Genomic DNA, 20354 nt, shown 5'->3' on the forward strand with positions numbered 1-20354 from the left:
TTCCACAGCCATCCAGAGAGAGTGACCTGAAAACGAGGGGCGCTGGAGCACTCGGGACTCCACTTTGGGGGAGAAAACTGAGCTCCAGCCTGCAGCTCCAAAGCCGGAGCTGACCTGCACTGCTCCGGGGTGAACACGGCCCATGGCCGGCAGAGTATCACATCATCCCTGCTCTGGGGATGTTTAGGGTAACAGAGCCATTCCAGGACCAACACTCTGAACCTGGGGCAGAGCGTTTCTCGGACCGGTCACCGAGGGAGTCAGATGCAGGGAGGCCTCAACCAGCGGCCCGGAGCCGGCCCGAGTGTCCCCCCTGTCACCGCGGTATTCGGCCCCACGGGCCGGGGGTGACCGTGGCACTTCCCCTCCCGACGCGGCCGCGGATGCCCCGCGGGGCCCGGCCCTCCCCTCCCCGTGCCCCGGGCAGTGCGGGTGCCCCGAGCGCTCCGTGAGGGCCGCCCCGGCGCCGGCGCCACCGTTCCGGGCGGGCTCCCCCACACCCCGCCCGCCGCTCCGTGGGTTTCCCGTCCCGGGCCGCCGCAGCGGGATGGCGCCGGGGCTGCTGGACCTGGTGAACTTGACAACGTGGGCCGTCTGTGCCGTGATCAAGCTGCCGCAGCTGGTGGCGGTGTTGCAGGCGGGCTCGGCGTGGGGACTCAGCGTGGGCAGCCTCCTCCTGGAGCTGGCCGGGTAAGGCGGCGGGGGCACACGGGGACTGCGGCGGGACCAGCCGCTGGAGCCGCGGGTCCCCTCGGCCGGGGGTGCGGGACTCTGGGGCTGCTGCGGCAGCCAGGGATTAATTCCCTCCTCCGCGGCTCAGGTCAGGCGTCAGGGTAAGCTGAGGGGCGGCCTGGGGGCGGCGAGCAAACCCCGCTCCCTCGGTGTCACATCGCATCCTGGAGCTCAGGACCAGCCCCGCCAGCTGAACCCACAGAGCCTCTCGGGCAGGAACTTCCTGTTTTAGTAATTCCGCGTTGCCGTTTAAAGGGAAACTCGGCTTTTTTAACTTGCCCAAAACAATCCCGGGCCACCCATGTCGGTGGATATAGCAGCTGCAGAGGGTGTAAGCCCCGTGTTTCGGTCATTCCGTGGCTCGTGTGCCCTGTTGTGCAGGTAGTTGTACTCGTCAGACAGGCTTCCCTCGCCCGAATCAGTAAGACTTAAATAATTCCTTAAGAAAATTACAAGCCGTGTCAAACTCCAAAGATTTGTGAGCCTGTAATAAGCTTAAATGGGCTAGGCTTATTAAATCTTGCTTAAAGAGGATTGTTTGAAACGAGAAATAAATAAACTCCGTGTGTGTACGTTCAGGTGTGGGTACAAGTGAGAGGAAATACCTTGAAGAGCTCTGCGTTGTCCGAAGTGAGGGATGGAGGTGGGCAGAACATCAGCCGGATGGCTGCCAGCTCCCTGCACCAAGCTAGGAAAGGGGGTTTTATTCAGAAAAATCCCCTCACCAGACCGGCGTGGTGTTTCTGAAGGTGCCTGTGCCGTGTGTCCTGGCAGGGCCGCAGCTCAGGTGTACAGACTCCTCTCCAGCGGACCTGTGCAGAATCCCCTCAGCCTCCGCTGTGGCCGCTCCCCGCCCGCCTCCCCCTACAGCACTGAACCCGTGGTGTTGCTGTTTACCCTTAACACACCTCAGAGTAAATTAAGCAAATTGGACTTTCAGCAGAGATAACTGAGCCCACAGCCCCAGACAAAAAGTGGTGGCATCACTTTATCATTCGTGTGCATTGGTATGCATTAAAAAGGCTTTGTAAGTAATGTTCGAGATGAGCATTGGAGAAGCTGGAAATGTCTCCTCAGCACCTGTGTGAGAACCACGGTACCCACACCACTGCAGGTTCTGATCTACTTTGAAACATTTATTGTGACTGTTTGTATATTTAGTAGACTATTTATCTTTCTACCTTTAAAGACTTTGAATCCAGTTGCAGGAAGCGGTGTGACTAACAGTCCAAGCTGGGCTGGTTCTGTGAAATCAACATGGATGACCAGGCAGAGGAGTGACACAGAAACATGGTGCTGATGGCCAGGAGTCTAATTTGACTCTATATCAAATAGCACTTCTAGGAAGTTCAGATATTTAAATTCTGAATACTGTAAAAGCCAATTTCTTACAAGGCAGGCAGTTCCTTTTGCCATTTTTCTACACCAGAAACCATCATTTTTTTTTCTTATGTAAAACTGCCCTAAGAGTCTTTTCTGTTTTCTATACAGCTTTGAATTTTCTATCTAACCCCATGGACTTGCAGGGGGGTTGGAAGTACAGAAAACATAATAAAAGTTCAGTTCCTTTTAAGTACTATATTGTGGAATGTCAGGAAGGAAAATTGCCTTTGTTTGGTGCACTTGGAAACAGACTCTCAGTCTGACCAGTAGAGCTACACTGGGCAATCTCATAGCAGTATAGTCTAGACAGCTTGGAAGACATTTTCTACCCCTGTAAAACTTGCTTAATGTATAAATTGAACTACAGACATAAATAAAGAAATCAGAGTTATCCTAGAGGTTCCAAGGCTCTTGCAGAGAGAAGGTATCTCCTAGGTCTGGAAGCCTTTATTTCTTTCGCATCAGTTATAATTAATAAAATTATGCCTTACAGACTGTGACATACAGACTCAACAAGAAGCGTGGGCAGCTCTCTTCTATCTGAGGGTAACAGAAGTAGAATACAGAATGATCAGGCTTGCTCTGTGTGCCCATGTTTGTTTGATCAGTTTGACAGCAAGGTCTACACTTACATGGAGCCTTTCAGCACCATCAAAACACTATAAAAGTTGTGAAGGCGTTTTTGTGTCCCTCTGTGCAGTCACATTGTTTTGTATCTCTCTGTTCAGCTTCCTAGTGTTTCTGAGGTACCAGATCTATTATGGTTACCCCCTGGAGACGTACCTGGAGTATCCCATCATCATTGCACAAGGTAATTTTTGCAAGCCCTGTTTTGGAAATGAAATGGGGCTCATTCAGCACTCCAAGGCTCTGCATGTAGGTACAGTGCTCCACTGCAGTGACGCTGGAGTTGGGGGGAAGAGGGAATGAACATCTCACATAAAACTGAATTCTTATAAATTTCATTAAAAGAGATAGTCAGATAGAGGAGAAGGACCTAATTATTACACAGAGTTGCAGTGTAAACTCATCCTTTATCCGGTGCCTCCACATGGGACAGAAACATATTAAACACTCCAGACTCTGAGAAAAGCTTCGTTTTGGAGCTTGCATTTTGGTCATCAGTCACATTTGAGAGACAAAAGCTGTAAAGGAGTTTCCACTGACCTCGTGCCCAGTGGAACTGTCTAGGATTGTGTTTGGGTCCCTTCAGTCCCTTATGTGATGAGCCATCTTTTGTTTATTGCAGATGTCATTCTCCTTTTCTGTATTATGCATTTCAGTGGAAAAGCAAAACGAGCTTTGTTCTATGCAGCCGTGTATCCTTTGAAATCTGGGAGGTTTGGTTTATGTGGCTTGTTTGGTAGCTCTTTGCGTAGCAGCTATGTCATCATTTCTTGTGTGCTACTACTGAAAATCATTCTCAGGCACCCCTCAACATGTATTCCACATTCATGTGCTGATTTCTGGGATCACAGTAAAATCTCTACAGGAAGTAAGCTTTATATGTAGCTCTGCTTTAGAAGGCTCCCAACTGATAAAGAGTAAACTCAATTCCTAATTTTACATCTTTTCTACAGGGATGCAGAGTAGAAATGACAGACTTTTTTTTCTTTGATTCCTACCCATGCAGGCTGTACTTACTACAATGAAGATAGCAGTGTTTGGTGTTTTTTTTAATAGGACTTGGGTTTAAATCTCAAGTCTTTGCTTTGGAGCAGGTTTTGAGAAACTCCAGACACTATTTGACCAAAGATAGTGTGCAAAATAGGAACACTTAATGTTTCAACGAGTTCTTAATATGTTTTATCTGGATTGTATAGTCTGTTAAAAAGTTCCAATAAGATTTTTTCCAGATGTTTAAAAAATCTTACTTCTCAGGCAGTTTTGAGAACTTTGTATCCTGTAATTTTCAGTGCTATGAAACTTAACGTAATACAAGATTTTGGGTGGGCTGGTACATGCTAACACTGCAGAAGTGGATAATAGACCTGGCCATGGTAAGTGCTGCATGATTATTTGAAATTAGATCTTCATATGAATTTTTTTTTTTCTGGAAGTCCTTATTAGTGGACTCTCTCATATATATATATATATGTGTGTGTGTCCTTGGAAGAATTAATCATTTAAGTTAGCTTTCAGAATAACCAACCAGTTCTCAGATACAGGTGGTTCTTCTATGAGTAGCTGGAGAACAGCACTAGAAAGAGAGACTCAGGGGGGGAGGGGGGAAAGGTATGTTCTGAGATAAGTTGTTACTTGGTGATCTTAATTAAAACTAGCAAATACTTAAAATGTTGAAATTCTATTACCACTTTAGTCCTAATGTCATAATCCTAACCAATAAACCTTTAACACAAGAGGAAGAGAATAAAGCATGAGTCAAAGCATTTGAAACAGGGATTGTGAAGTATTTATTTTTTCCCCTTTAGTCATACATTTTGCAAGAAAAGTATAATTTGATAGTGCCTACATAGGTTAAAGATGGTCTTTTCTTAGCAGGGGAGAGTAAAAATGCAGTTGAGATGAACTGGATCTGCTAGTGCCAAAGATGATACAAATGGGGAAAAATGCTTCTAAGCCTTACACTGATCCTTACTTGCAGCAGAAATCCAGGCATGGAACAAAGGCCTGTTTGGAGTCCTCTCTACCTGCTGCCTTTGCAAAATCCCCTTTAAAAGAGTGACAGAGTGAATAGTGCATTCCTGTTACTATTTTTTCCCTCCAATTGGACTAATTTTCCACACATTCTTGTCAGTGTTCTCATTCCATTACGGTTTGGTTTGCCAGACATAATGGTAACAGATGGTCTGAATCAACCTTGCTGTTTAGACTAGGTCAGTCTCATTTTAGCTGACTGCTATAAACATTTTTATGGAGCAGGTTGAGAAGCTTTTTTGTTTCTTTGCTTCTTGTTGTATTTGCCTCTATCAAGCATTTGCCAACAACAGTAGCAACTGTGCTCTTTGACCCTCTTGCTGGGCAGTACCTCATAAATGAGTCCCTCGTTTCTGGCAACTTCCAGTTCTGCTTCACTGTTCTTGCTAAGAAGCCGAAGCACTTGAGTTACCAAATACTGGAAAAGTGTTGATTCTTTTTAATTCTAAATGAAAAAGCTGCTCCTATTCAGATAATACAGTGGCAGAGGTAGAGATTCTCTCTCTTTTTAACCTGCTTTTCAGAATCTGTGCACGTTTGTCAGTGCAGCCAGTAAGCTTGTTCAGCTGCAGCATCTCTGGCAGACCAAAGACTCTGGACAAGTGAGCGCCCTGACCTGGGGCATGTCTGCATACACCTGTGCAAGTAAGCTACAGACAACTTGGTGTGAAGTACTGAGTTCTCCTAATGCCTCTTTTCTTAGGTCTTTAGTCAGTCACAGTAGGTGTAAAGATCTTGCCTTAGTTTCCCTCAGTGCCAACTCCTGGGACTCAGATACCACAGTCTCTTGAAAACAAGTTTTATCTTTGACACCAATGATAAAAAACAATGACTTAAAGTGTGAATATGGCCAAGGGAAGCTGAGTTGAAATAAATGAAAGCCTGTCTTTATGAGGAAAAGATTTCCATGTTCTGTGATTTAATGAAGTTACTAATGATCCAGCATGAAAAGGTGCTAAAATTTCAGGTATACAATCAGACAATGCTACTTTTGAAAAGCTGTCTACAAAGAAATACACACTTAATGCTAAATACCTTTAAATCTATGGCTACTTGTAATTAGATTTATTGACAGAGAATTTATGAACAGTCATTTGTGGAGTTCCTGTGGCAATTCCCCAGTGGTCTGCATGAACATTTCTACAGCTGTTTGTCAGAAGTGCCTTTCTCATCTTCACAAAACTTGCTTAAAATATTCTCACTATAAAACACAGTGATGCTGGATCTATTTCTACATGAAAAAAAGTCAATAATTAGAAGTTGTGGTGTGTTTGCTGAGTAATGGCAGCAAACTTTGTAAGTGCTTTTAGTCTGCTGCAAGTGTGAAATAATTAACATTTAGGTTCATGGTGGGAGGGGAAGCTGAATTCCATGTATTTGCAAAGCCTGAAGGCACATGTAACATTCACAATGGTTCAGTCATGCTAACTCATCTGTGGGTGTAGTACTGAAGGAGGGGCTGAACAGAATGAAAAGCAGTAAACTGACCACATCCAATCTAGCCTGATAGATATAAAAATTCTAATTGTATCTGTGATTTTCTCATTAAAAAAGACCCTTAATACATTGTTGGTCAGTTTGAGAGCTTGATCTCTGAAGCTACAGAGTGGTAAAGAGTGGATGCACTAAAAGTGGGAATGTGTGCAGTGTATATTTTCATGCAAGATTATCCTCTGTTGAAAAACAGGTATTTCATAATTTTTTTTAAAGTACAAATGTGTTCCACTAATCAGAATTCATTCAATTTACAGCAAGGATTATTACAACTGTAATGACTACGAATGACCTCGCAGGTGAGTGAAGTGTGGAATTCTCAGCCTTTCCAAGGGAACAGTTGCCACAGTAGTTTTTAGTTGTTTTGTAAAACAGCTAGAAGGTCTCAGAAGAACAAACCATGAATGTGGTAGGTTAGCATGGTGAGGGCAGGAGTTAAACAGGATTACAAATCAGGCAAAGACATCAAGAAAAAAAATAAAACCAAAAATCTGCTTACACTTGTCACGTGGTACAACTGGTCCAAAAGTCTTTTTTTTTTTTTTTCTCAAAAGGCAAAAGCACTACAAAATTAATTCTAAAAATAGCAGAATAAATCATTAAAATATTTACTATTTTAATAAATAAATGTAGTAAAATACTACTTTAAAAATCTGTAGTAATTGACTGAGATTTTCAAATAAGAAGTGTTTCTGTTTCTTATTGACAACTTTGTAAAAGAAAGAATTCTTCTAGAAAACTAAAGTTCAGCTTAGTATGTGAATAGTTTTAGGTCCAACATTCAGAAAGTTTATGGCAGGCTAAAAATGAAATGGTAGGCTGATAAGAAACTCAAAAAACCTGACTTAAAATATATAATTTGCAGCAAATTATAAGGCAAATTTATTTAACAGCTTCTTACCATCCTGAGAAAACTGCAAGAGCTAGGAAGTGTCACAGATTTTTCAATACATAGTTCAAAATCAAGACTTGGTGGATGCAAGAACGGTAACAAAATCTCTTTGTACTTTATCTGGTGGTTCCATGTTCACGTTCAAAACTGCTATTTCATCAGAAGCATCATTTGAATGGATTTTATACTTTTTAAGCAGCCCAGTAAAGCTGTAGCTTTACAAGCATTTCAAATGTCTCTTTCACTGGAAAAGGAAGTCCCATTTCAGGCCTACATTTCCACCCCAGTGCTTGCTGCTTCTCCTTTGCCAAAGTAAGGAGTTCGTGGGGCTGTGCAGTTAACTGGGTCACCAAAAATTTGGCAAAATGCACATGCAGAGATTTAGTCAGGATCAGGTACTGAGCCCACGTCACCCACAACTGCACATTTACAGTGAGAGGGAGGGAGAGGTTCCCTGTGGGGAGGGAGGAAACAGCAGGAAAGCAAAGCTGGCGCTGGGTAAAGCTGCTGTTTAAAATACAGCACCATCCACTCTGGAAGATGGAAGAGCCAGCAGCAAACATTGATGCTGTGCTGCTCTAATGGAAAATGTTTCCAGTTGCAACACTGAACACATCCACACCTATGAAACTGTCAGATATCACATAATTCTGAAACAAAATTTTGTGTACGTTTCTGTGAACATGCCACGTAACAAATGGACATGAGACATACCTACACTTCAAATACCTTCTCACAGGCAGAGGTACTATACTGTTATGGTTTTTAAAGAAGCTGAGTTAACCCAGGTACTGAAAAACTGCTTTTTTGTAAGTTGTCAGATTTTCTGTCACTAAAATCTAACAGATACAAGTATTTCCTGTCTTCTCAAAGTCTAAACTTAAGAGATGGCAGTAGAGAGTAGTTCCTTTATTATAAACAACACATGCCGCTATAAAAGACATGTGAGCTGTATCTCTGAATTTAACTTTTGGTGTAAGTATAAATTTATACGAGGCTAGTCATGCTTGTACTATTCTGGTTACAAAAGAATTAAAGGTACTGCAGTTTATTAATTTGAGCAATCGCTGAAAGTGATCGAGTGCTAAATGCTCTTTTCTCTTGGGTTCATGCTCAGAATGTGTGGGTTCCTGAACATGGTATTTGAAACTAATTGGCTGAAAAGAGTTTCAGAATGTGAACCAGCCTGTCTGTACACCAGCAAGTTTACAAACCAGTGTTGTAAAAGCAGTTGATTTTTTTTTATTTATGCTTACAATATTTTTTTTCCCTTTTAGTTCTCATCCGTTTCATAATCATGCTCATTCTCAATATTTGGGTCACAGCCACAATCCTGCACTACAGCAAGACTAAAAAGACTGATTAGAAGACACTCATCAGCACACATATCATTACCATGAAATAAAATATAATTAAGCTTAAAGAATTTAAGAATTCCTCAAAGATTGAGGAAGCTTTCTCTAATATTTATGCTTTAGCGTACTTATTTGCTATTTACAGCACTTACAAGCTTGCAGTATAGTACATTCATGCTTACTTTCTCTTAGAAATAATTCTGATAAGATACTTAATTTAAGCAGCATATTTTTATTGGTCATTTCAGACAAGTTTCACCGATGCCACATTTTCTCTGGATTTTTTTACTACAAGGTATTTCATAATTAGATGTATATATATTCTGGTATCACTTCAGTACTTTCTGGTTACATATAAGCAATTTTCTTCAATTATACATGATCAGTTTTTCACCAACATACTGACTCATCCTTCTGCTGCAAGACAGAAAAACCACAACAGATGTTTGTCGTCTTCTTGCAAGCAACTTAATTAGTTCAACATTAACTGTCTGTATTTTAGGATGAAGAAAATCTGAGTCAACGCCCAATCCAGAATAAGGTTCTAAATGTCTTTTACTAAGTCACAAGTCCAGTTGGGATTGTAGCACTTACATGCAACACTTAAATAGTACAATTTATACAGCTGATACAGGATACCCACAGTCACTTTCTTCAGTATACCCAGTTTTTTATCAGATAAGAGCAAAAACTCAACTATAAATTCTTCTTTTTCAACCTGAGCTCTCATTCACTGAACATACTGTTTTGGGAACAGCAGGGACTAGAATGTATGGGAATTAATGAAACTGTGACCAACAGTTAAAAATGTTGTTCAAGCAAAAGTTCCTGGAATGATACCCAGAGTTCCCAGACACCATCCATACTGTGCACCTTGATGCATCTCAGCAGACTCATCTCCCATAGCTGTCAGGTTTTGGTGATACTGCTCTGTGGTTCATGAATTTTTAGCCTGTCAGTGCTAAGTGTGTTGAAGAACATAGATTTCACTTAAACTTTTACTTCAGAAATTCTCATCAATTTGTAGTACTTACACTAAAAAGGGGGAAAGGATATTCTTGACAACTATTAACAGGGGATTTTGCTTTTGGAAGTACTCCCTTCACAGCCAAAAGTTACATTAGTAATCATATAGCTTGCCTTAATTTCTCATTACATTCTCCAAAATTAAAAGATATAACATTTCAAAAGAGTTCTTACAGTATTCTGTTGATTGGCATTTAAAAACCAAGGCACCCTTGAACCCAACACCCTTGAAAACTATGGGAGGACTGCATTGACTACATTTGAGGCAGGTTTTCTTTGAAACATTCTAAATTGTGTGACTGCTGTGGAGCAAAGAGATCTGCAAAAGGTGATGTTTCTGCCAGGGAACACGCAGCACCTGGAGTGGGGCCTTCACCGTCAGAAAACAGCTGCTTCGTGCACTCTAAATTTTAGTGGGAAGGGCTGGGAAGAGATGTTGTCTGTGGGCACTGATTTCAAGTATCCCACATTATTGAGAACAAGTCAAAGATGAGCATTTTTTACTGCTCCAATAAAATGGATGAATCTTTCTATGTTGGTTGAAAGATTAATTGTAAACATTCTGATTTTACTAAAGCTGTGTAAAGTATCTCAAGTGGTCTAAATGGTGGCAGGTGGCATGTGATACATTTTCCAGGTGATACTAATAAATGCTATTCTTCCAGATTGATAGTGTCATTCTTACAGTTAATTTTCATTGCATTTGAGTTTTTATTCTGTTTCCATATATGGAGAGAAAATTAAATATCCATTACAGGTCATAAATGGGCAGCTTTCACCTTAACACTTGAAGCATAGGCTGAATATTGACCTGCCAAATGCTAAAGAGCTTAGGCATCTTAAAATGAAAAAAGCCACACTTACTTTTTAACTAAAGCCTTTTCTTGATAGGGAAAGATCTGTATGGAGTCCAAACTTGTTCTGTCATTGACATCTTTCATACTCCTGAGTGATGCTGTAGCAAAGTGAAGCTGCTCCATTTTTGGTTTGAGAATCAGCACCTCAAACTGGTTTTTTATCATAAAATACTGAAAATGCATTTAAGAACAGTTCTTAATAGATTACTTAACATATTTTGAATAATCACCTTAGAAACCTAGGGGGGAAAAAAAAGACTGAGGAAAACAAACAAAGCTGGGTAATTCATGAGCTTAAGGTAAAGTAATTTTGTGGACTTGGAAAGCTGGACCATGAGTTCTCATTCAATCTGCAAGAGATATGGAACAAATCAGAAAGCAGCAGTAAATAGTTTTACACACTTTTCCCCCGATCAGAGAGTAACTTCTTTCATAAACAGATGCACACTCAAGTTCCAGGCAAGCCCCACGAAAGTGCAGACCCTGTGCTTTCCAGTAGGTAAAGAATAATCTTCTCAGTGGCTGGATTAAAGGCAACAGCTTTAGACAAATACATAGGCAGGATAAATCTTGTTAAACTTGTATCAGGGCAGACACAAGGAGGTTGTTTGCTGCGTAATGCTGCAGCTGGGCAAAAGCAGGCAGGGAAGGCATCTTGGATTTATGGCAGTGGGTGTAAGCCAGTAAGCAACTCTTACCCACAGGGCTGGAAGTAATACAACTCCATTCACAGATGCTGTACAAGTGTGGAATTACACACTCGGTGTCTAATCGCACCAGTTCACAACATGCTCACGAGGTAACACAGCCTGTCCTGCCCTGGCTGACAAAGTGGGGGTCCTGTTGGGGCTTTCAGAAACTTTGAGTTTCCTTGCCTGTGAAAAGACAAGATCTGAATTCCAGTACAGTCCACTGAATAACCCCAAATACCTCCAGCAGTGGATATGATGAACTGTGACTGGATTTGGCAAGAGGTAAGCTACAAGCTCACTTCAACTTGAGAGAAAAACATTCACCATGAGATTTACTATCGAAAGAATGAGGATGTGAGTCCAGAGACAGCAGGCTGCAGGTCTGACAGTGAGGATGTAGACAGTGGAAGATGTGTATAGTTTATTTTTTCTGGACTGTCCTCAGTCAACAGAACACTAAACACAAATGCAAAACCATCCTCTCCCCACTCTATGGGCCTCCCTAACACTGGGCATTCTGTGTGAAGTGGACACAGATGTCTCTCCTTGTGCTGCTCCAATCCAGCAAGGGATGCTATTGCTTGGCCTGCTCAGGAGCTTCTGTTGCTGCCTTACACTGTACACGTGGCTGCTCCTGATCCTGGCTCTGCTCATCTGATCTACTGAAACAGGAGACAAAGGAGTGGTGGGGAGGCAGCGACACCCCCCAACTGCTGCAGATCCAGAGATGGATTTTAGTGTAGTTTGACTCTGGACAAAGTAATTCACAACTATCTGGTCCCAATCTTATAGAATGCCTTCATTCACTTCTTTAAATGAGGTAAAATTACTCTTCCTCCACCAAACAATCATTATCCATTTAGTGACATATGTAATAGGGGAAAATAAAAAAAGGAAATAGCAGCTGAGTCCACATGAGGAACTATTAGAAATGAAAAGCTCCACAGATGTGGAGATAACTGAAATGAGGTAGTTTCCCAGCCTTGTATTTTCCCTGATAATAAATAGTAATTACTTCCCTTCAAATTTTCTTCAGCCTGTTGTTCCACTCTCTTCCAAATTCTTTCATATTTGACATTCATATTTATGTATGAAGCAGAACATGAAATGTTGCCTTCATCACTAATAATGGTCTAAGGATGTCTCAGTTTGGAAGGTGAGGAAGCTGAAAAAAAAATCTTAAAAGAGGATGTTATAAAGTTCTTGGTTTGTACTGAATTTAATTTGCTTGATTTTGAGGCAGAGTTCTCCAGGACACTTCAGAGTTCTCAACAATGACAGCTGTTGAGGTCAAACAGGTGCCTGGGAGCAACAGTGAACATCACCGTAAGAATCTGACAGATTATCACTTGTGATGGAGCCAATTGCAAGACCTTGCCAGCCTCACAGACCTGAGGTGATATGACCTGAGGTGTTTCCTGCCTAATGGCAAGAAGGACATACAGACATTTTCAAGTTAAAGGTGTCAGCTATTCCATTCTACATTGGAAGTGGTTTGGGGCAACCACCTCTGTATTGGAAAAAAATCCAATCTTTGGGCTGGGGTAAAATAAGAGACTTTTTACATGATAGTTTTGATGAAATGTAACTGGGTATACCTGAAGGACAGTTTAAATAATTGCCACAAATTTGTTCATACCCTGTTTTGTTTCATTATTTAATCTTAGAACTGTCTTAAATTGTCAGAAGCCTAAACAGCTAATTCTGCGCATTATCAGATGTGGTATCACATCTGTCAAGTATCCTAGTAAATGATGCAACCTGCACCTGCCTAAAACGTGACAAGGTAAATTAGCTAATGATGATTCTGATTCAAACTGAGTAGTAACATTGGCTCCATGCTGAAAATCAGTTGTACTACCACCTTATTATAACTGCAAGTCATCTGTGCATATGCCTGCTCTGGGATGTACAAGATTTCTGCTTTGGAATGTGGCGGCTTTGGCCAGCAGTATCAAGACTCATACTACATGAAAATCATGAATGGAAGAACACACACCCTGTGCCTCAGTGTTGTCTCTGACATGTAGGTCATGACTCTAACAAAGCACAAACTGAGCTTCTGTAAAGCATATTTTAAACACTTAATTATTGTGAAGAAATTCTTTCACCTTCAAACAGCTGACTGTATACAGATTCCTGTATACAGACTGGTCTGACTTTCAAGAGTGTCACTTATCTTGTGAGATTTTAATTTTTTTTCCATGAAATGCACTGTCAGCACAACTTACAGGTCTCATGGACCCTCTGAGCTTGAGGGTATTTTTCTCTCTTAGCTTTGTTGGTTTTTTTAAGTTTCCACAAATGCCCACCTTCCAGTAATATAACTCCCATTGCTGTAGCTCAGAACAGCATACAGAGCATGCAGGGGAGCCTCCCTCCCATGGCTCCAGAGTGGACTAAAGGTTACACAGATCCTACCGAATCGCAGTGGCCCCCAGGAAGCAAGGGTTGTAATATGCTGGAAAACATCATGCAGACATGTGAGACCATGGGATCCACCAAGCAGATGCAAGTCCTGAAGCTGCAGCCAGACCTGCACCCAGCTGCAAGACCTGCTCCAAGAGCCTACTGGAAAATGGAACTGCTGAGGTCAAAGACAATGCAGGGCGAGCAGATATGAAACAGGGCTTAGATGGTGGGGTGCCCAGCTCCTTCAGTCTTAAAAATAATACAGGATTTCATACCTCAGGTAACTCCAAAAAAGTTTCTACCAGTCCACTTGCTAATAAAAAGTAGCATATATTTGAGGCAATTCAGTGCCTAAAGTCTAAGCAGTTGGTGATCCAAAGGAAAAGAGGATTGGCAGTGGTATCACAAGCCTGATGTACTTATCGCTGTATAGCCATGCTTACCAAGTGGTGCAAGAGGGTCCTGGGCAAAAAACCACCCCAAATAGTAATGACAAATGACAAGAACTGGATGACCTATGAGGCCCACAGGGACAATATAAGACTATGCATAGAAGCAGAGTCACGTCTCTGAACACTGAAGGCCTAGACCTCAATATGGGGCGGTAGAACTCAAGCATCCCGTGCACTTGTTTTGCTGTGAAAGCATTTTTATGCAGCTCCTCCAACAACCAGGTAGGGGCTGCAGGGACATGGAAGGCACTCTCTGCCCTTTCTTTTCAGGGTGACAATGCATCTTTCCAGATTTCTTTAAGGTTTCAGGACTACATACACTCGTTACCTGAAATTTCGTTACCTTTCATTTCGTTGACTTTCATTTTGAAACATCTTTAATCCTGCATAATTAATACTTTAATCCTGCAGCTTCTACAAGATTATTGGAGCAAAAGCAGCTTGTATTGGTTTAACACAGCCTGTTTTTCCTGGGGACAGGAGAGAAGCTGCTTGAAACTTCTATGTTTGGCACAGAGCCAATCGCTGAAGGCTCTGATGATGGGCAGGTTACTAGCCCAATTAGACTAGTAATGCCTCTGTGATGACATATTTAAGAAAGGAAAAAGCATGGGAAGCTATTTTTTTTCCTTCTCCTGAGGGGTGGTGAGGCGGCTGCTGGGGCCCATCGCAGTGGGGGCTGCATGGCCAGAGCCCTCCCGAGGCTGGAGCCACCTGTGCAGTGCCCATGAGGACCACGCGGCCGGGGCCGGCTGTGAGGTGCCGGCAGGGACCACGTGGCCAGCAGCGAGAGACACGGTGAGCAATTCCCCAATGCGGAGCCCCGACGAGATCAACCTCTCAACTGCAACTTACAGACACCAACTTTCTTCCAAGTCAGAAAAAAAGGAAAACTGAGGACACATGAGAAAAACCAACATGGCGGCAGCAAGGTCAATGGTAAAAAGGAGAGGGAGGAGGTGCTCCAAGCACTGGAGCTGAGATTCTCCTGCAAGCTGTGGTGAGGACTATAATACAACAAACTGTTTGCCTGTAATTCATGAGGTGCATGAGGGGATGCAGATACCCACGCGCAGCCCGTGAAGAAGAGTACTCACGTTGGAGTGTGTGGACACTGAAAAGCTGTAATCTAGTGAGGAACTTGGACAGAGAGAGATGATCCTTGCTGTTAGAGAGCCTTCGCTTCCCAGCTAGAATAGCTCATCCTTAAAAGACTAAACCCCATGAACTAAAATAGCCCACGCTAGGCAGTTGTGGGAAGACTGCTTGGCCTGTAGGAGGGACTCGCATTGCAGCAGGTTCAGGCAGGACTGCCGCTTGTGGAAGTTAAAACCACACTAGAAAAGTTTGCAGAGAACTATCTCCCATGGGAAGGATCCCACAGCACAGCAGAAGAAACTCCTTTCCTTAAGCATGGTGAGGAAAGATTTTTAAGAAGTGAAATACTGACCAAAAACCCCATGTTTTGTTTCCTTGCACGGACGGTGGAAAGAGGGAGGGAGGGACGGGGAAAGAAAGGTGTTCTGAAAGTTCGCTTTAGTTCTCATTACCCTTTTTACTTTTAATTCTGTTACTAATAAATCTTCTTTATACTATTTAAGTTTTGAACCTATTTTTCCATAAAGTGTTTTTTTTTTTCAATAATCCTTAACTCATGAAGTTTTCAATTCCCCCTCCTCTGCTCAGCTAGCAGAGGAAAATAAGTAGATGGGGTTTTTTTGGGTGCCTGGCACGTAACCAGCATCAAATCACGACACAGCTGCAGTCAAATCCAAGGCTTCACCCTTGCAATATCAAGTAGTAATGTGGCTTTCTTACCTTTATAGAACAGTGCTTCATGCCTACAAAGTGGCAAAGATTCCAAACCCCAATTTGCATTAATAAGACCTGGTAATTAGCATCCCTGTGCCAATAAATTATTTTCTCTACGTCCCCACTTCTTGGAGCTATGTTTTTACAGTTACAGCTTTTCCATTCATTGCAGTAGTTTCTGAGGGAACTAGGCTGGATGTGTTTTGAGTGTTGTTCTCTGCCACACACATCTCAAGTCAGTAGACTTGTCTTATTTCTCAGATGAGAATGTCTGAGTATATACACCTGTCCACTTTTTTGGCAACTTCAACAAAGAACACAAATTGTAGTTTCTGAACCACTCCACCAACATCTTTTATGAAGATCCAGAAGAAGACTCCTTCCTACCCTCATGAGGGATACTTCAAAGCAGCAGGCAAACCCTATGATCCTGGGGATTTTTATAGAACCCTAAATGATTCAGAAGATCATCTTATAAAATAAGAAATAATGCTTTCAATTTAAAGTGCACTATGTGCAGAGATGATAGTTTGTAAAAAACTGTAATGCACTGAAAAGGCACCAAGCCTGTCAAGAGGTCATGGAGTGTCTGCATGATGCTTTTAGTCATATGGTTTAGTTTTAGGTACTTATGTGCAGAGCAGGGAAGTTGGACTCAATGATCCTTATAGGTCTCTTCCAACTTGATATAGTCTATGATTACATGAAAAAATAAATTTATCATTATTTTAACATGAATGTCAAGGCAAACTCTCCAGGAATGTGGAGGAGACTGAAATACTCCAGTTCACTGAACTGGACCTTGTACTGTTATGTTCTTTTGCCTCAAGAATAGAATAAGGAGGTGATTAAGGGTTCGTAAGAGCAATCCAGGTAAGAAGTTTGCTTTCATGTAAGTTCCCCCTTTACACAGCAGCATCCCAAATACAACCTCACAAGCACAGGACGGGTAAAGGCACTTGAGACCCAAATAGATAATCCTCTCCAAGGATGATCCTATCAAAGCTAGATGGGAAACTAATACATTGTAAGATTACAAACAGAAATGCTCAAATTTCTAATGATCACTTGACATGAGAAACTAAAAAGAAACTAAAGAGAAAAAGCATGTAATTTCAGTGCCAGCTTTCCTGGCCTTGGTGCCTTCAGAGAGCCACTGATGGCCTGTCAAAATTTAGGAGGTTCAGTATTTTCATGAGGCAGTAGGAGCTTTAGACACTTGCAGTGGAATTTCAGTGATGTTTTAAATTTGGCCCCTGTCACTGCCAAGATCCTTGAGCCTTTTGCATGTTCTCAAGTCCTACATTGTACTGTGATTCTATGTCATGTTTTTGGTTACAGCATCAGCCGTGCTCAGAAGCACACGAACCATCAGAGCCTTCCTCTAGCAGACTGGTGCTGGATTGCTGACAGTGCTGGGAGGGGCTGCACTTTGGCAGGAACCACAAGAGGTAGGGAATTGTAGCACACAACTAGGACAGAAGTGGAAATCTCATTGCAGAAAGGTCTTTCTGACACCTGACAAGGTAACTCTGATGGGGTCTGCCTGTCCTGTGCTGGTGAGCTCTTGGACTGGGGACTAAGGAGCAACTTCCCTACAAGTGCCTTGAGCTTCTGGCTCCAAGTTTGATCCCTGATTTTTCCAGAAGATTAATCTGCAGCTTGGCTATGCTACTTGTTTATTCTTGTGAGACAAAAGGACTTGCAATGAGACAATTTTCTATAGGTAATTCAGGCCATAAAAATGTCCTGTTTGCTTGGGACAACCCTGTAACAAAAAGAAAGTGTTAAAATATCAGTGACTTTCAAGAAAAATATTCATTTGTTCATGAATGTGCTCTCCCCTCAAAAATGTTGAAAGGTCACCACTGGACAATAAGGAAACAACACAATCTCCAGGAAATAGCATTAAAGAGTTGTTTGCATTTCACAGCAGGATAAGGGAGAAGAACAGAAGAGCAGCTCTGCCTTTTGTGTCCTGGGTACAAAGTGAGGTTCGTGCACCTCAGACCACGGGCCTTGAGGAACCTGTACTAAGCTGGCTCTGCTCTGAGGTAGAGGCCAGAGCACAGGACCCCCAGTGCTCCCCCTTAGCCTGTATTTCTCCATGACACCATCTCAGTACAGCCTGCTGCATGTACAGCTAATGACCATTTGTAAAAGCAAAGAATTTACAAACTGTGGCTAGCAAATACTATGATATAGTACATTTCCTTAAACGTCAGGCTTAGCAGGGCCCCACAGATTCACAGTAAATGAGGGCAAGCCAGGGAGAGAAAGTGCAAAGGATCCAGCCCCGGCAGCAGAGGCGCTGCCAAACAGCTCCCCTGGAGTCTGCACTTCCTCCACACACAAGCTTTGCTCAGCTGCCTTTGGAGCAGCCCTTGCCTTTCCCATATCTGCTGCAGTAGTTATCTCTGTATTTAAATATTTCAATTAATTACCAGCTTCTCAAGTTCAGGAACTATTTTACCTTACTCAAATAGTTTATTTAAAAATATATATATAATATTCTCCAATTCAGAAAAGGATAGAACTTCCCACAATGTAACATTTATATATATATATATATATATATAAAATATTTATGCATTCAGTGAATGGAAACAGTTTTACTGTATACATTTTTAATGTTGTACTCTATGCAAATCTGCATTATCTAAAAATATACCGTACTTCTGTAAATCAAAACAAGCAGGGAAAAACCACTGTTGCTGTGCTCTGGGTTATAATACCTAACAAATTATATGGAAGTTTTAGTTTTGAATTTAAGAACTCACAAACAACATTTTACTTTGTGAGTGCATAAACAGGAGACTGAATACATTCTTGCTTTGTTAAGCTGAACTGTAGTAGAGGTTACAAAATGTAAATATATTTATTAATTTTCAGTATTTCAGTGTTTCCAAGTCCACCTTTCATGATAGTGTTAAATAAAACATGGTCCTATCCTTCCAAACATTTCAACACTCTTTAAAAAACAAAAACAAACAAACAAAAATTTAAAGTGAAATGTCCTCCTTCATTGAAGTGTTAGATCATATTTTAAATTACTGCACTCCCACACAATATTTTATATATATATATATTCTAAATATATATATATATTTATATATATAAAGAGACCAAATAGGAGACTACATTTTTTACTGTCAATATGTTTAACAATGCATACTGTAGTTGTATAAAACATGCATTTTCTGGGATAATTAGGAACACATCATGAATGAGCCCACATAAATTATATTTTTTGTACAACTCCAAGTTAAAAAAAAGAGTCAGATTAAGTGCCTCTGAGGCCCTTTCTTCCCAGCTAACAGTTCTCAAAACACACTACTGAAATATTTATCTATGCCTACAGCTATGTGCTAGAGAACCAGATTAAAACTTTAAAATACACCTACAGTATGTTTTACTTTTCTTAAAGTTTGTGACAGTCCTCAGATATTGTGTTGTGAAATGTAAAAATAGTCACAGATCCTTTTATTTTCCAGAAATTAAAAAAAAAAAAACCAACACATCTAGGAGAGTATGCAAAAACAAGGCAAAATGAAGTTTCATAGCACTTAATGAGGGTTAATATAAGTCAATAACTAGTATTGAGGCTTGTAAAAAGGGCTGAATGAGCAGTTACATGTACAAGCAAATGGTCTGGTAAATCCCATGCTCTCATTGTTTCTGTAACCAACACTTCTCCACCCTTAAAACCAGTCATATACATTCAAAATAGGCTGACACTGATATACTTACTAGGTGTACAAATAGTGCACTATTTTTTCTGCCACAAAGCAAAATTGCATCCTAAGAGCTGGTAAACTTTCTTTTTCCTTAAATAGAAAGAATGGGCAAAAAAACTTGAAAAAAATTTAAATTAAGGCAATTAGACAGGTACAACAAGACTGCCCATGATGATGTAGCTGAAACTAGTATATACTTCAAACCTATACTAGCTGCTGAACACTGACATGCAGCTTCTGATAGACGAGTATGAATGATATAAACTTCAACATTATGGCTTTATACAAGTGCATAGTTGCAACTGCAATAAGTAACGGTATCTGATTAATAAGCATAAAAAAATAAAGTGGAAAGATTTTTAAAACCCTCTTGCAGTATTACAGTACAATATATATACACAGTATAATGGTCACTTCTTACAGATGCAGTCTATATCACTATGGTGGATCTTCCTCCACTTCTACTTGCAGACGTGCTGGTGGCATCTTTACAAAAGCTGAAAAGTCAGTTTCTTCCATTTCAATACTCATTCCTCTCGATCCTTTTATGAAATGTAGTGTATGTGTCTTGCCAAGAAAGCCTTTGTGGAACAGAGTTTAAAAGGTTACCTAACATATCCTTTTACTAATTACCAACCATTCCTCAACTGATCAGTCACTTGGGAGAATACAGGAAAACCCTCAGAGATTAGTAATTTATATTGCAGCAAAAATGTAAACCTCTGATATATAGCACAATCTGTCAGGAAAATATATATTTTTAATATATTTTGGGATATGTTTCAGTCTTGCTGTAATGGGAAGAAAATTATCACCTTGACTGTGTCTGCATTCACGGAAAGCAGTTAGCTG

The 20354-nt window shown here is 41.2% G+C and overlaps 2 protein-coding genes across 4 annotated transcripts in view; one reads left to right on the plus strand and one right to left on the minus strand.

Annotated features, from left to right (window-relative positions):
• Positions 1 to 448: 448 nt before the first annotated feature.
• SLC66A3 (solute carrier family 66 member 3) lies at positions 449 to 10204 on the plus strand. Its single transcript, XM_069011604.1, has 7 exons — positions 449 to 690; positions 2844 to 2926; positions 3365 to 3434; positions 4058 to 4115; positions 5298 to 5418; positions 6525 to 6566; positions 8437 to 10204. The coding sequence occupies exons 1-7, from the start codon at positions 548 to 550 to the stop codon at positions 8523 to 8525; spliced, it is 606 nt and encodes a 201-aa protein (XP_068867705.1). The 5' UTR covers positions 449 to 547; the 3' UTR covers positions 8526 to 10204.
• ROCK2 (Rho associated coiled-coil containing protein kinase 2) overlaps positions 8727 to 20354 on the minus strand; it is a 107897-nt gene continuing 96269 nt past the window's right edge. For all 3 annotated transcript variants that reach the window (XM_069011599.1, XM_069011600.1, XM_069011598.1), the window contains one exon: positions 8727 to 20351. In XM_069011599.1, coding sequence (XP_068867700.1) covers positions 20348 to 20351 — 4 coding nt within the window. In that variant the 3' untranslated portion in view covers positions 8727 to 20347. The remainder of the gene's footprint in view (positions 20352 to 20354) is intronic.

This window comes from Aphelocoma coerulescens, chromosome 3 (genome assembly GCF_041296385.1).
Source record: "Aphelocoma coerulescens isolate FSJ_1873_10779 chromosome 3, UR_Acoe_1.0, whole genome shotgun sequence".
Lineage (NCBI taxonomy): Eukaryota > Metazoa > Chordata > Aves > Passeriformes > Corvidae > Aphelocoma > Aphelocoma coerulescens.